The 13,131-nt window shown below is 44.0% G+C and overlaps 1 protein-coding gene across 2 annotated transcripts in view; it reads right to left on the bottom strand.

Annotated features, from left to right (window-relative positions):
* The window catches only part of NPC1L1 (NPC1 like intracellular cholesterol transporter 1), a gene marked incomplete at its 5' end in the record, with an annotated part of 76,445 nt that overhangs the window by 48,005 nt on the left and 15,309 nt on the right, over positions 1-13,131 (bottom strand). For both annotated transcript variants that reach the window (XM_082252790.1, XM_082252789.1), the window contains 4 exons: positions 4,812-4,949; positions 5,065-5,192; positions 9,698-9,812; positions 10,759-10,941. In XM_082252790.1, the coding sequence (XP_082108916.1) occupies positions 4,812-4,949; positions 5,065-5,192; positions 9,698-9,812; positions 10,759-10,941 (564 nt within the window). The remainder of the gene's footprint in view (positions 1-4,811; positions 4,950-5,064; positions 5,193-9,697; positions 9,813-10,758; positions 10,942-13,131) is intronic.

The following is a 13,131-nucleotide window of genomic DNA, read 5'->3' as shown; positions in this document are numbered from 1 at the left end:
ATTGCCCAAACCACAGCCAAAGAATGCAAGGCATTTTCCTTGGGATGCTTGGGCTTAGGATGGAGTGAAGGCAGCACAATGTCTTCATTCAATGGAAATCAGAAACCACCTTAGGAAGAAACTACTGATTAGGTTGAAGTACCACTTAATCTCTGTAGACCACCAGAGAAGGAGAACGGCAGGACAGCACCGCCAATTCAGACACTCTGCGGGCAGAGATAATAGCCACCTAAAAGGCTACCTTCTGTGAAAGTGTAAGCAGAGGAATCGCCCTAAGTTTTCAAAGGGAGGTTTTTGAAGAACAGACAGTACAAAGTTAAGATCCGACAGAGGTAACGTGGACCGTATCGAAGGAGCCACATGACGAACTCCCTGGATAAAAGTGCAACTCAAAGAATGTATAGCTAAAGGGCGTTGAAAAAACACCACCAAAGCCGACACCTGGCCTTTAATAGTACCCAAGGCCAACCGCTGCTCAACCATTCTTTGGAGGAAAGCCAATATCCTAGCCACTGAAAAGGAGCATGAATGCACCTTAATCGATTCACACCATGAGATGTACCATTTCCACATACGATGATAAATCTTCCTGAAGGTAGATGATTTTCTAGCCTTCAACAGTGTAGGAATCACTGAGTCAGAAAGACCCCTATCCCTAAATACCTGGCTTTCAACAGCCACGCCGTTAAAGCCAGCGACTGTAAAGAAGGGTGGAAGATCGGCCCTTGAGACAACTGATCTTCCTTGAGAGGAAGTCATCAAGCAGCATCGGCGACCAACCTTACCAGATCTGCATACCAAGAGCGGCGTGGCCAGTCTGGGGCCACCAGAATGACCGGAATCCCTTCCACCTCTATTCAGCGCAGAAGCCTCAGCAGAAGTTTCAGTGGAGGAAACGCATAGATCAGCCGATACTGACCCCAAGGAGCCACCAGTGTGTCTGTGGCGTCGGCCAGAGGTTTCCAAGACCTGGCTACAAACCTCTGTAACTCCTTGTTGAACCAAGAAACTAACAGGTCTACACCGGGTGTCCCCCACTGGACACACAACAGGTGAAACACCACCGGGTGCAGGGACCATTCCCCCTGATCCAACACCTAACGACTCAAGTAATCTGCCTGCCAGTTCTTTACTCCGGGTATAAGCACGCGGAGAGGGCTGGAACAAAATTTTCTGCCCATATTAAGACTCTGGCCACCTCCTGGACCAGGACACTCTTGGTGCCCCCGTGATGATTGACGTAAACCACGGATTGAATCTGAACTGGACAACCCTGCAGACGATTTGTCCAGTGACTCAAGCAAAGCTTTATCGCTCTGAGTTCAAGAATATTGATTGGAAGTCTGGACTCTTTCAGAGTCCAGGTCCCCTGAACACACAGCCCCCCCCCCCCCCCAGCCGGACCGGCTGGCATCCGTGGATACCACGGTACAATACAATGGAAGGAAGGGCTTGCCCTGACGCAGGGCTAAGGAATGGAGCAACCACAGAAGAGCACTTTTGCGTTTTAACTCAACCGAATCAAATTGTTCAAAGATTTTGGATCCTTGTTCCACTTGACAAGAATACCCCTTTGTGGAAGTCTCGTGTGGAACTGAGCAATCGGAACTGCCCCGAAGATAGACACCTTCAGGCCTAGACCTCGCATGCAAGGACAGAATGCTTGATAACAGCAATCTAATCGCCCTCTTCAACTTTTGCAGCTTTTCCAGGGGAAGAAACATCCATAGTCCATAGTCAGTCCCAGATAAACCATTTTGAAGGCTGGGACCAGAGCAGATTTTCTGAAATTGATGGTCCAACCAAACTCTTGCAGAGTCCGTACAGTGATTGACAGTTCGCCCACCAGAACTGAGTGGGAATCTGCTCTTAAGAGGAGATCGTCCAGGTACTCTAGTACCACAATCCCCCGCTGTCACAGTAAGGCCAATACCGGAGCCAAAACGTTGGTGAAGACCCTGGGGGCTGAGGCGAGACCAAAAGGTAACACCATGAATTGATAATGTTCCTCTCCTACAGCGAAGTGTAGAAAACGCTGGTGTCCAGCGTAAATAGGGATGTGCAGATATGCGTCCTCGATATTGATAGAGGCCAAAAAGTCCCCTTGGTGTAGGAACGCCACTACCATGCAAATGGACTCCATTCGAAACCTCTGTACCAGCACAAAGTGATTCAGAGCCTTGAGGTCCAGAATTGGATGCACTTTCCCTTCTTTTCTGGGAACAGTAAACAGAGGGAACCGGCACAATCACCCTTTGCGACAGCAGATCTTGTACCGCCTCTCGTAGATCCCTTAACTGATCTGAAGATAGACGTAGATTGAACAAGAAGACTCTGTCCGACTGTCCAGACCTGAATTCGATCTTGTAACCCAATCGGAGCAGCTCATGGTCCCATTTGTCCTGAATCAAGGAGGTCCCTGGTTCTAGACAGAAAACGAAGACGTCCCCCCACCCCAGATACTGGTGAGGGCGTCCCTTCATGCAGACGGAGATTTGTCCGCGGATCTGGAGGGGCCTGTTCTCGGCTTGCCCGACCACGTCTTCTCGAAACCCCCAGATGACCTAAATGACTTAGGTCTTTTCTCCTGTGTGCCGAAGGCATGAAGGGGCCACCTGTGTGCTGAAAAATAAGGGCCCCGTCTATTACACGGTGACTTGCCCTTAACGGATAGAGGAAGCAGAGTACTCTTCTCACCCGTGAGTCCTTTAATTAGTTCATCCAACAGGCGGTCCCCTGTAAAGGGAAGATCTGATAGAGCCTTTTTAGAAGCCTGGTTCGCAGACCAGCTTTTTAGCCACACCATGCATGGTTACCATTATTGCATTTAGAACAACTCCACTGACTTGTAACAATTTTGTCACAGTAGGCGGGAAAAGGGAGTATCTTTGCCGCTTTTAGGGGATCTTCGGGCCCCAAGGGGACCAGCGCCCCCCCATTTTAAAAAATTACTGCACTGATACAATCAGTGCATCCATCAGCGCCCTTGCATGCGCATGTGCAATATAAAAAAGGAATCATCCTCAATGCAGAGCACCCAAGTGTGTAACGCAGACCCAGTAGAGTCGCTATATGCTAAGCTCACCCTGAGAACATAACAAGCAGGGGAGTTCGCCGACCACAGTCCGGTAAGGAGACACCGGCTAAAGTTCCACAAAAAAAACCCCTTAGACCGAAGGGTCGCCGACCATAAATGATATAAAAGGACATAGTCCACCTATAAAGGGGAAGAGGGGGCCCGCCGCGATGCAGACGCGCAGGCAGAGTACCCCCACACAAAAGTGCCCCCACGGTGCTCCCCTGGTTCAAGGGGGGCGCCAGGCAGTCCATATGTCCACCCCCCTGATGGGGGAGGGGGGGTGGACGCCCATCTGCTGCTCTATCACCCTGGTCAGCAGCTCAAACAGCCTGGTCAACAGCTTGGTCAGCAGTTCGGCAGCCAGCGGCGAGTAGGCCACAAAGCAACGGCCTAAATTTGGGGCCTGATTCAGTCGCGAGTCCGTCATCAGCGCTGTCAGACCACTGTGACTGTTAGAGGGGCTGAGAGAAATGGAAGGGAACCCTGGGGGTCTGACCATCCTAAGAAGGGGCCCACGTCCACTCCGAGACCGTAAAAGCTATGGGGGGACACTACTCACCATACTAACGACAATTGTGTGAGCGCCACTCCAGACAGACTACCTCTCCACTCCACTCCAGCACTCCACTAGGGGTGCTGACGGCCAAGGGGCACGCTGTGACTCAAGTCGAACTAGGTCGTGTGCGTCCAGGCGAGGTGTTTCACTCGCGGGCCAACCCTTGTCCATTGGGGCTCTGTCGTGGCGGGTCTATAACCTGCACACGCTTGCTGGCTGGACTGGGAGACCTTAAGGGTCTAGGATATCCAGTCCGAAAACCAGTCTAGCTGTTGATTGCAGTTCTCTCAGGAACATAACTAGCTAAAAAAAAACAATTTTAACAAAGGTTCCCTTTATAAAAAAAACAAGACCAAAGTCCCAGCCGGGAACTAGGTCCTACTCCTAAACTAGGCAGAAACAAACTGAATCCTAAGCAGAGTGAGTGGGTGTATGCCTTCAGGGACTGCCCCATAGGCATGGTAAAGTTTTTTCCTGCCTAGTGTCCTACTCCTGTAAGGGGCAGCATAACCCAATGGTTAAGAAGAATATGGAGCTGTGTCTGTCAATGAACTATAGAGAAATATATATACACCACCGGCACAGAAAATTTAGCATTGTGGAGGGGGGAGAGTTTCAAAAGAGCAAACTCAATTTTTGCATACCAGCCCTATTGGTGTTTGGAACCAGATTTTGTACAACTCAAATAATGAAAGGATGCTTGTGTACTGACCAGTTGTAAGCTGGAGAATTTCACAGGTGCAGCAGAGAATTTTACAGGGGAGGCGGATGCAAGCCCGTTTCAGGTACGCCAACCCTTCTGGCAAACACAAGGTCCTATCTATGAGCTGGCAATTATTTATTTAGCAGCCTCACTTCTGCTCCCTGATACATGTATAGATTCTGCCTAAATGTGTGCTGTTTAAATACCTACAGTACACTTCTCAAAACCTGTGAATAAATAAGCACAAGCCTGGATTACAATCAAAAATGTATTAGTTTGAGCCCATTGCCAGGCAGCACAATAAAAATTTGGAAAAAAAAATTAAATAATAAAAATTGCTTGGGATCCTATAGAATAGATTAATAGATAGACCCATGTGGAATTAAAAATATAATAGGCAAATAATACAAATTTTATGTAAGAATATACAAGAGATGATGGCTGAAAATGGATCTATGGGAAGAGCTACTCACCACAATAACGCGGCTGAAGGGGTTCAGTAAGATTGGGCAATACACCTTCTTCATGAACCACACCAACCACCCTTCCGATTTCTTGTTCGGCTTCTCACTCTTGCTTTTGATACAACAACAAATGTCAAATCTTGAGCTCTGAGGAACAAGCAAACATGGATCAGATTTGTTCTGTGGTTGGACCCCTGATTACAGTGGCACAGAATGTGAAAAGGTTTCTATCCAACTCATAGACCCAGGAACCTAACTTTACCTCCCGTCGTTTCATGTCCAGAGACACAAGAGCTACAAACATGGTGATCTGAAGCAGGAAATCAAATAGGATAGCCAGGGCCGCGTTCAGTGCGAATGTACGAACAGCAGGCATCTGTGTGAGCGCACCTAGGGCCAGGACAGACACACGTTAGAAGTAATGCAAAGTTTTACTGTAACTTGCTTTGTGTTTGTACAGTGATCATTATAGTCTACAAAGCTTAAAGCTGAACTCTGGGCACGAAAACCCTTATTTACATGTACTCCTCAAAAAAAACACAAAGGATGTAACTCCACTTTGTGTTTAACAAATGCCTTTGAAAATTCAGACATAGCTTTGTAACTTGTAAAAGTAGCAACCACATCATTGTGCTGTACAAAGCCTGTGCAGTGACCAGAGTTGTGGGAGGGCCCCAACTGCTCCACCCACTACAGCCTGCATACAGAAAACTACAGGAGAGGGGGCGGAGACAAGACTGGTCACCTTGCACAGGGTTAGAGAGCAGCAGTGACCGGTCTTTATTACAGGATGCTCCTGCACAGAGGTAAACTTTTACACTGGGTTACTGCACAGATCTGGAAGAAATACACAAAGAACACCAAGATTCAAGTCAGACTCTTGACTCATGATACATGGCTCTTGTATTTAGACAATATTTATTTATCCCGGAGTTCAGTTTTAAAGTGACACTAACTATATCCTTATTCTCCAAAAACAATCCATACACATCCACTACTTAATGGCCCTGTATTCTATTTTTAAAAAAAAATGTTCTTACTATTTATCTGGCTCCTTGTAATACCTTCTGTGAGCTCCCAAACCTTCGACTTCCATCTTCAGTTCTGTTTTTGTGTAGCAGTGGATGTTAGTTGGGTGTGCACTGCTCTATGCACATTACACATCTCATAGTGCATAGTCCCTAGTTCATCTTGGGAGCTAGCAAAGAGGGTGGCTATGGTCCTCCACACAGTGGGGACCATAGAGAACAAACATAGCCACCCAGTAACGTGAATTTAGAACACAGCACAGCTGCAAAAAGGAAAAAAACTGAAATTTGGAGATTCGGAGAAGGCTGAGAGCATTAGAAGGTATATTATACCCACTTCAGATAACGTCCTTAGGTTGAAGTGGTACTATCTGAATGATGCCTGCAGCTACAGGCATCATTCAGATACCTTTTGTTTCTTATTTACCTTTCTTTTCAGTGATTTTGTAATGTAAAAGCCATCATAGGGGCTATTCAGCCGCTGGATAGCTTTTACAGGATGCCCCCCCCCCCCTCCTGCCGCCCTCTAATGCCTTTTCAGGCTCTCCTGTGCGATTGGGATGCCGGATTACCGATCTGGCGGCAGCAGTGCAGGATTACTATAGGGTTGGCTGTAGCACGGATGGTCCCCAGCCATCTTTATGACCCTGAGAGGCCAGAAGCAACACCATGACGTAACTTTCGGCACTGGCATTTGTAAACACTGCCAGTTTTTTTTCCTGGAAAGCAGAGATTGATGTAATTATTATTATTATTATTTTTTTTTTAATGCTTTCCATTTGCATTTTTAAGTACAACCTTTTGGTGCCATTCCACGAGTGTGCACAATTTTAAAGCGTGACTTGCTAGGTATCTATTTACTTGCCATAACATCATATTTCACATTATACAAAAAATGGGGGTAAATCTTGTGTTTTGTTTTTTTAAATCAATAAAGTGCATTTCTTTAATAAAAAATTGCATTTCAAAAAATGCTGCACAAATACCATGTGACATAACAAATTGAAACGATTGCCATTTTATTTTATAGGGTCTCTGCTAAAAATATATATTGGGGGTTCTGAATAGTTTTCTAGCAATAAAATTATGATTTTTAGGTTACATCTAGGAGAGGAATGCCAGAATTGGCCTGGTATAAAACTGATTAAGAATACATACTTGAATATAATTTTTTAATGTCACTTTAATAAATATGCCTTATTAGCTCAAATAATTATATGTTTATATGTGTGCCTTTATTTTGCAGTGTCAGAGGGAAGTGTGCTTTGGTACATGGTACAGTGTTGTGGATCTTTCCTTTCCGGTAAATATTTGTCCATGGAGACTTTGTTTAAAGTTCAACTGTTGCCTACATACAGATACCTAATGATATCATTCGGTCTGAGTTGAGATTTTTTTTTTTTTACAAATATTGTTTTGTTACCTAAAATGGCTATTTCCACTGTGGGTCAGCAGAACGGCACATATGGAATTGAGATTTTGGCACCAATTTTTTTATTATTAGGCTAAAAATAGAGATAATTTGTTGTTATGCCCAGGGTTAGAGAGTGTTTTTTATGCATTAGTTTAAGGATTGGGGAAGAGATAGGGTTATGTGTTAGGCTTTACTTAGATGTTGGAGAGATCATTTTAAGTATTAGGTCAAGGATTAAAGTGACACCAAATTTTGGTTTAAAAAAAATACAAAAAATGGACGAAGACTTTCCCGCAGCTTTAAGTGGACACTCTTCTAAAATCACTAAGTTCACCTTGGAGAATAATCAAAGTAATACTAAACCCTTAAGATTTTAGGCACCTTCAACAGCTGATATTCTTACCTACTGAGTAAGAAGCTTCTTTATTTTTTCATTTTAATCCTCATCTATGTTCCAGTTTAAGCTGGTTCCATGACTGCTGCCCCATGTTTCCTGTTTATGGGTGGCTCCTTTGTCTTGTAGCATCCTATGGAGCCACCCTTGGATGCAGAGACTAGAGCTGTGTCTCCCCACACTGTGTGCATCAATAGAAACACACAGCTGCATAGACTAGAATGGTAGGACACCCCCTACACTCCCCTGCTTCTTTGACTGGAGAATGCACTGTCCAGTTTTAACTCTTACCTGTAAAGACCGAATGTTCACGGAAGTAGTGCCAAGAGGGCAGGAGCCAGCAGCATTCAGAGTATAAACAGCAAGTACTGGGGTATACATTTTAACAGTTTACCGTGGAATGTTTATTTGATCGTGCTCAATGTATTAAAAGCTATTACTACTAAAGTTAAGAGAAAGGATGAATGGGTGCTCAGATTACAATTCATATTTGTTTTATGCACTGTGCAAAAGCCTACTTCACCTGTTTCCTGGCACTGAAAACTAACATACTGCAGGATACAGATAACTATTTATTAGTATAAGTGGTGGTTAAGTGCCTTGCAGTATTACATTTCAACAAGAATATAAGGTTGTATTCATTCACTGCAGCTAAATTATTTACTGTATTTAAAAAAAAAAAAAATGCACCAGGAAGATACACCTACACTGCATGATTGGAGAATGTCACATTCACTGCTTTTTAAATATGCCCCAGGTTTTTATGCATTTTTCCACAGTCCAAAGCATAAATTAATTCGCTTACATATATACTATCCCACTGTTTGTGCATGTATGTATGACATTAGATTTGTTCTACTCTTGTGTAATTTTACCTGCTGTTTACTAGTACTGCACTTATCCAATTTAACTACTTCCGGTCCGCGCTATAGCCGAAAGACGGCTGCAGCGCGGACTCTAATTTTCGGGAGGCCGTCTTTAAACGGCCTCCCAGACACAGGCTCCCCGCGCGCTCCCGCGAGCGCGCATCGGGGAAAATCTGTGTTGGCCGTGTCCCTTGGACACAGCCAATCACAGATCGTGGTAAATGGCCAATCACAGCGGCCATTTACCACGTGATCGGGCCGTGCGATGAGAGATGATCTCATATGTAAACATATGAGATCATCTCTCATCGCCAGTGCTCCTTCCTCACACAGAGACTGCAGTGTGAGGAAGGAGGAGAGCCAATCAGCCGCCGGGGATACAGAAGAATGTAATCAGGGCACTGATCACCAGTGCCCTGATTACACAAGGTAAAAACATACACAAAATGCCCACCATCAGTGCCCACAGTGCCCGCCATCAGTGCCCACAATCAGTGCCCATAGTGCTGCCAGTCAGTGCCCATCAGTGCCTGCTCATCTAGAGTGTGGGCACTGATGGTGCTGCCCATCAGTGCTCATCAGTGCCGCCCATCAGTGCTCATCAGTGCCACCCGTCAGTGTCCATCAGTGCCATCCACCAGTGCCGATCAGTGCTGCCTAACAGTGCCCAGCAGTGCCACCTCTCAGTGCCCAGCAGTGCCACCTCTCGGGTGCCCAGCAGTGCCGCCTATCAGTGCTCATCAGTGCCGCCTATCAGTGCTCATCAGTGCCGCCTATCAGTGCCGCCTATCAGTGCTCATCAGTGCGGCATATTAGTACCTTCTCATCAGTGCCCATAAGTGCCACCTCATCAGTGCCCATAAGTGCCACCTCATCAGTGCCCATCAGTGCAGCCTATCAGTGCCCATCAGTGCCGCCTCATCAGCGCACATCAGTGAAGGAGAAAAATGTATTTATTTTCAAATTTTACTCGCAGAAAATAAGAAAAACTTTTTTTTTTTCAAAATTTTCTGTCTTTTTTCTTTTTTTTTTGTAAAAAATAAAAACCCCAGAGATGATTAAATATCACCAAAGGAAAGCTCTATTTGTGTGAAAAAAAATTGGTCTGGATGGGAAGGGGGTTTAAGTGCACAGTAGGCAAGTGGTTAAACATTGTGGCTGTTTAATAAAGCTGAGGTATAAAATTGTATTACCTAAGAAAAAACACAAGGACTCAGAGAGACTGCAGAGTAACATGCTGGGGGCCACATTGCCGAGGACCCTCCCAATCTGCTCCTCCCGGCGTTCTCCCTCCTTCTTCTCATCACGCTAAAAGAGGAGAAAATATGGGAAAAAAAGGGAAAGGCATAAAACACGATAATAACATTTCCAGAACTGTTCTGAATTGAGTGCATTCATTCCTAAACCAACATTAAAATCATTAGTTCATCTTTGTGATGGTGGGGTGAGGTGTACCAGCTGGGAGGGTCTTAGCAATGTCCAAGCAACAATACAGAATGGGAGGTCGCCAACAATGGAAATTTTTCCACCAGGCGTTGAGGTACATAAATGGCTTACACCTATATCAAGGGCACTATTCAACTGTAGTCAAAGCTACACACTTTGTTTTTATCTAAGGTGCCCCTTACTTGCAAAGGCAGTTTTTTGATAATGGTGAACTAATTCTTTGATTTAGCTAACACATTGGTCAAAAGATGCCTTAATACCATTATAATATTTAAAAATATTTAAAAATTTCCAATTTTCACTTACATTTTAGAAATGAATATTGTAGGGAGCAATACTTAGCAAACATTCCTATCAAGTGTATATTTCTGTTTGTGAACCCACTGGGGAGATTTGTCCTCACTTCCAAACCCTCAGACACCAGGACAAACAATGGGGGTGCAGGCATCAGTGGTACAGAAAGGCAAGACATTGTCAGAAGTTCTAACATTTCCCCACTCTTCTAAAAAGGTGCATTTGTCTTTGTCTGTGTACTCTTTAGAGACCTTTCCCATCGCTTCCTATCCTCATGTAGATATACTGTAAATACTTGAATATGTTCCTGACACTAAATTGAAACAAGGAAGTCATTTTTTTTATCAGTGGTGAACTGTCTTCAACACTGCAGAAGAAGGCTAGTTGAATAAGATAAAATACTACTAGCATTACTTGAATGTGGATAATGGAAAAGTGAAGGTGTTTTGCTGCTATAGCAACCAGTCTGGTTGCCATTTTTCATCATAGTTGGTGGTTTAGAGGCATATTTTACCTGTAGCTCCAGAACAAAAATGAAGATGTTGTCTGCTCCAACAGCCAGAACCAGGAAGGGCACAACCTCAACAATGATCAGCGTGGATGGTACACCCAGGTAGCAATAAAAACCCATTGATGACAATACAGCTCCAAGGACAACCAGAATTCCACCAAGGCCCAGGGTCACTTTAGAGTCCACCTAATAGAAGAGGAAGAATAATAATTTAAAACTTTGAAACACTCACAATCTAGAAGGTTTTTCAAAAAAAAAAAAGTATTTTTTATTAGGAGGTTTGATGGTGTTACCTGAATGATAGACAAGGATATATGGCGCTCTCTCAGTAAGATGAAATAGGCGACCCATATTGGAAATAGCATTAGAAAAATGATGGGTCATGAAGTGCAAAGGTAGTCTATGGGGGAGGGAGGTAACTGTCCTTAGTGGCTGCCGGCTGGAGCACAGAGAAGCTCTGAAATGGAAGCAGAGAGGAGAAGCAGCGCAGACTAAGTGCAGCATTTGCAGGTTTATCAAGGATTAAAAAGTGTTAAAACCCTCATAAAGGGTAGGTCAACACGGGCATGGTATATAAAAGGATCATCCGTTGTGTCCCCGGTGGGTGCTGTGACATACAGGTGGTAAGACTGCCGAAGGTCAGTAATGCTGGTGGCAGCCAGCTTAGTGTCCAGCTCGGCAATATTCGGTGGTGCTCGAGGAAACTCAAGAGCGGGTGACGTCACTTCCAGGTTTGTGTCAGGAGGAGAAACGCGCATGCTCAGAACACTAATGCTGCACTTAGTCGGCGCTGCTTCGCCTCTATGCTTCTCTCCATTTTTGATGGAGGATCTAATTTCTTGTTTTTATATGAGCTGCTTCTGGTTTCTTGATTGTTTCCATTCACAAAAAAAAAATCAGCTCGTACATTTTGTTTAGCAAAAAAGAGAATACAATTACCTGTTAAAAAAAAAAAAAAGGGAACAAAAATATGATTTCTGTCTACATCTGGCTACATTTTAAACAAGTAAAGTTTCTTTGTTAAGCTTGGTATGCAGTCAAGCTTGAGGTACCGGTTTTATACATAGCAAGGGGTAGACAAAAAAAAAAAAAAGTAAATAAAGGAGCTAATATTTTACTATATTTGAAGTCCTTGGTGGAGAACACTTCTGCAGAAGTATGGTTGAGCTGCATGGAATATGGTGGTTGCAGTGAGTTCAGTTAGAAAATATGTGATTTGGTAGCACAAGTGGTGTAATTGTTGCACTTGCAGTAAATGTGGCTTTATTATTTGTTGCAGGAAACAAAATTATTGCAAGAAGTTTGACTTCATCTCAGCTGCCACCATTGAGGCAAGGACTGTAATGAAATGTTGTTTGATTTGCAGTATGGTTGTTGACAGGATAATATTTGAAACACTCAATTTGCAGGGAGAAATATTGCAGTACGTGAGGACGGAGTGCTTGTCAGGAGCCAATAGTTTAAACAACAGTTTGTGCAGATTCACTGCGGCAGGGCGCTCGGCTGCGCATAATCACGTAGTACTACGTGATTATGTACACATGGTCTTGGCGGCGTGCACTGCGCCCCTGCTGTGGTTAGACACAGTGGGAGTCAGACAGCAGGAGTAGCGGCGGCGATTGTCGCTGGCCTTCCACAATCGTCACAGAAACTGACAGAAGACCCACCTGCTTATGTAAACAAAGCAGGCGGGTCTTCTGTCACACAGGCAGAGAGAGATCATGAGTTTCATCTAAGCTGAAACCCTGACCTCTCTGTGCCTGTCACAGAGCCCTTCCCCACCACAGTCAGTAAGCATTATTAGACATACATTAACCCCTTTGATCACCCCCAGTATTAACCCCTTCCCTGCCAGTGTCATTTATACAGTAACAGTGCATAATATTTAGCACTGATTACTGTATTAATGTCACTGGTCCCCAAAAAGTGTAAAAAATGTCAGTTAGGGGTCCGATCTGTTCGCCACAATGTCGCAGTCCCGCTAAAAATCACTGATCGCCGCCATTACTAATGAAAAAATAAATAAAAAGTCCAAAAATCTATCCCATAGTTTGTAAACGCTATAACTTTTGCGCAAACCAATTAAAATACGCCTTTTGGGATTTTTTTTTACCAAAAATATGTAGCAGAATACAAATTGGCCTAACTGATAAAAAAAATAGATTTTTTAAATGTTTTTATTGGGAATGTTTTATAGCAGAAAGTAAAAAAAAAAATATATATTTTTTTCAAAATTGTCGCTCTTTATATGTTCATAGTGCAAAATCTAAAAACCGCAGAGGTGATCAAATACCACCAAAAAGAAAGCTCTATTTGTGGGAAATAAGTACAACATGTATATGGGTACAGAATCGCACGACTGCGCAATTTATCGTT

Source organism: Pelophylax lessonae (genome assembly GCF_965119305.1).
Source record: "Pelophylax lessonae genome assembly, chromosome: 4".
Taxonomy (NCBI): domain Eukaryota; kingdom Metazoa; phylum Chordata; class Amphibia; order Anura; family Ranidae; genus Pelophylax; species Pelophylax lessonae.
Note: the sequence above shows the minus strand (reverse complement) of the source record. Positions and strands in the feature narration are given on the sequence as shown.